The 2,856-nt window shown below is 35.3% G+C and overlaps 1 protein-coding gene across 1 annotated transcript; it reads left to right on the top strand.

Annotated features, from left to right (window-relative positions):
- Positions 1–225: 225 nt before the first annotated feature.
- On the top strand, positions 226–1,674 carry LOC108721386 (uncharacterized). The gene is made up of 2 exons (XM_018445919.1): positions 226–306; positions 540–1,674. The coding sequence occupies exons 1-2, from the start codon at positions 300–302 to the stop codon at positions 1,226–1,228; spliced, it is 696 nt and encodes a 231-aa protein (XP_018301421.1). The 5' UTR covers positions 226–299; the 3' UTR covers positions 1,229–1,674.
- Positions 1,675–2,856: the final 1,182 nt, after the last annotated feature.

Genomic DNA, 2,856 nt, shown 5'->3' with positions numbered 1-2,856 from the left:
TGTTAGTTCATAAATTATCGACTTATGATTGAGTTACAATTGCAAATTGTTCAATATTCGTAGCCTGAAAAAAACAAATGTACTCCGACGTAAAAATTTTTCTGTGAAATAATATGACTAATAATCTTTCCTTTCGAGGAAAGTATATCTTCGATAGATAAAATCTGTCCTTGTGTTTCGTGATAACGATGAATATTTATACCGCTTGAATTCGGCCAGTCACATATTTAAACGAATCGGAGAGGTGTTAATAAGACGAACGATACGTTTCTTAGTCCGGGTTAAGTAAAGAACAGGCGATGAAGGGTAAGTGTTAAAAATATTAAAAATCTTTTTATATAATAAAATCATCATTAAAATAAAATGATCGATACATATTGACACGCTATGTGTGTGTCGGAAATTTTTAACAATCCAAATTTATATAAATATCTGACGCATTCATTTGATTGTAATAAAAGTCACGATTAGTAAGTTAAATCGCGATTCGCCCGTATCCACGATTGATATTTTGACAATGTGATTTTTGTTCTGTATAGGAATATACGTCGCCATTGCTTTTAGCGTCGTGAACTCCGATCAGGATTTTTCGGAAGAAGTCTTCTTGGATGACATTCCTACAGAATGTCCATTACCACAACCAGGTTGGAGGAACACCACAACCAACGTCGCGCATGAATATAATTGCTCGTTGTTTTACAAGTGTAACGTGGGACAAGGTATCGAGCAAACATGTCCTTTGATGGTCGTCGGAGATCCATTGAAGAGATTGCATTACAATAGACACCTGCAGGTCTGTGATTGGCCGTGGCTGGCCGGTTGCATAAGTTGCCCAACAGAGTATCCAAACGGAACATTTCCGCCGCCGGAAAAAATAAATAATCCAAATAACAATTGCCAGTACATAACGTGCGCAAATGGTGTGCCATCCGGACCATTTAATTGTCCACCTGGTACATGCTTCAGTCGCAGATGTCAGGAATGCGTTGCGGACAGGTCTATAAATGCAAAATGTAACAACTACCAATGCAAAGAGGGCGACAGAAAAGTACATGATTGTGATTGCACTTTATATCAAGAATGTAAATATCTTAACGGACAATTTTATTATGTCTGGAAAACTTGCGAGGGTGGTTTACATTATAGCCCCACACAAAAAATATGCCTACCACCGAATATAGCTGGCTGTCCATACATCCCGCATTTTGGCAGAAAAAAATTGTTGTAATTATCACATAACCATAATTTATAATCATTTTCGGTGCCAACTATGTATTATTCACACAGTTGAACTACAAATATAATTATTATTAACACTACAGCAGTAATCATAAAATTGAAGCACATTTAATCATAATTATTTTATCATGAAATAGTTGCAAATACCACTTTTCTCTCAGTGTATCATAAAAACGACAAAAACTTGGCAAACTATTCAACGCTTATTCTGAAGAATAGATGATGTCACAAGTGCAATTGCAGATTACATATATAAATATAAAAGGAAGATCCTTTTTTAAAAGTTTTTCTTTATAAAGATATGACTTCTCCCTCGCTTCCTCTCTTGAAAAATATACAAATACCCAAATGTAAAAGTTATGGAGACATTTGTGCATCAATTTCAGAAAATAGCTGAAAGTAGTGACGAATATGAAGAACAAATTGCTTTACAAAATACTAAAATTGTTATTAATATTATTATTATATTTGTTTGAGTAGTTAGTTTCTTAAGATATTTTAATAAATCTGATAAAATGTATAACTGTTTCTTTGCAACTTCCCTGTCAGTTTAATCCTTCTATAAATACATACACATACACCACACTCATGTCCACACATATATATTCACATCGCTGTTTTGTCATTTCCAATTTAGATAAAAAAACTTATGATAAGAATAATCTTATTTGGTAATGTGTAGCACAAAATAAATCAAAAGATATCAATTATCGCTCGCATATTCAATCGTAATACCAGCAAATACAGATACTGAGCGTCACATCATCAGTGCGAATTGTAAAAAAATAAATAAATCAAAATTATTAATAAAAATTTCTTTGTACAATCTCTAGTCGCGAATGTTATCATTCAGTCTCCAAATGCACACTTATAGAAATACACAAAGTTTCAACGTGTGATAAGTATTTGCGTAAAATCATGAAAGACAAAATTAAAGAATAAAATTGTAAAAATTGTAAAATTGTAAAAAGCAGAATACTGGCGTCATTTCGATTCCGGTGACACAGTGACACGGAGCCTATCAGCCGAAACCCCTCCATTCGGCGGTCGTTCCTGATAAATAGAACGGTACCGGGAACAGTGTCGCGAGTCCCGACAATGGACCGCCGGAAGACCGGGGCAGCTTTAATTTCCCCCCGTAGTTCCTGGCAATTACCGCGCGGCGCGACCTGATAGCCATCTCTATCTCCGACCACAATGCCGTCAGTTCCGACGCACCCCGTTCCTTGCCACCTTGCCAGCGATTTACTTCCCTCTTCACCCACGGAACGTCGTCGACCTTCGACGATTTTTCTTGTCTCGACGTGATACACGAGCTGTCCGATGTCCCTACAATCGATTGGACGAACTCGCAAATTATTGATGAAAAGATCGAGAATCTAGATATATCCTCTAAAAATATCTCCTAGAATCAAGAAAGAATCTCGGAGGAAATTACATTCTGTATAATTTTTTATAGTATCCATTAGTCATCATATGACTGAAACTGTTCGTCTTGACTGAATAATATTATCATTATTAAAGATCATTAAAGTCATCATGCTATTATTAGAAATATCCATTGGAGATTGCAGTAGAAATTAAAAAAATTAATTTATAATTAATAGCGGTGAATCT

Source organism: Mycetomoellerius zeteki, unplaced genomic scaffold, assembly GCF_001594055.1.
Source record: "Mycetomoellerius zeteki isolate Tzet28-1 unplaced genomic scaffold, Tzet1.0 scaffold168, whole genome shotgun sequence".
Lineage (NCBI taxonomy): Eukaryota > Metazoa > Arthropoda > Insecta > Hymenoptera > Formicidae > Mycetomoellerius > Mycetomoellerius zeteki.
Note: the sequence above shows the minus strand (reverse complement) of the source record. Positions and strands in the feature narration are given on the sequence as shown.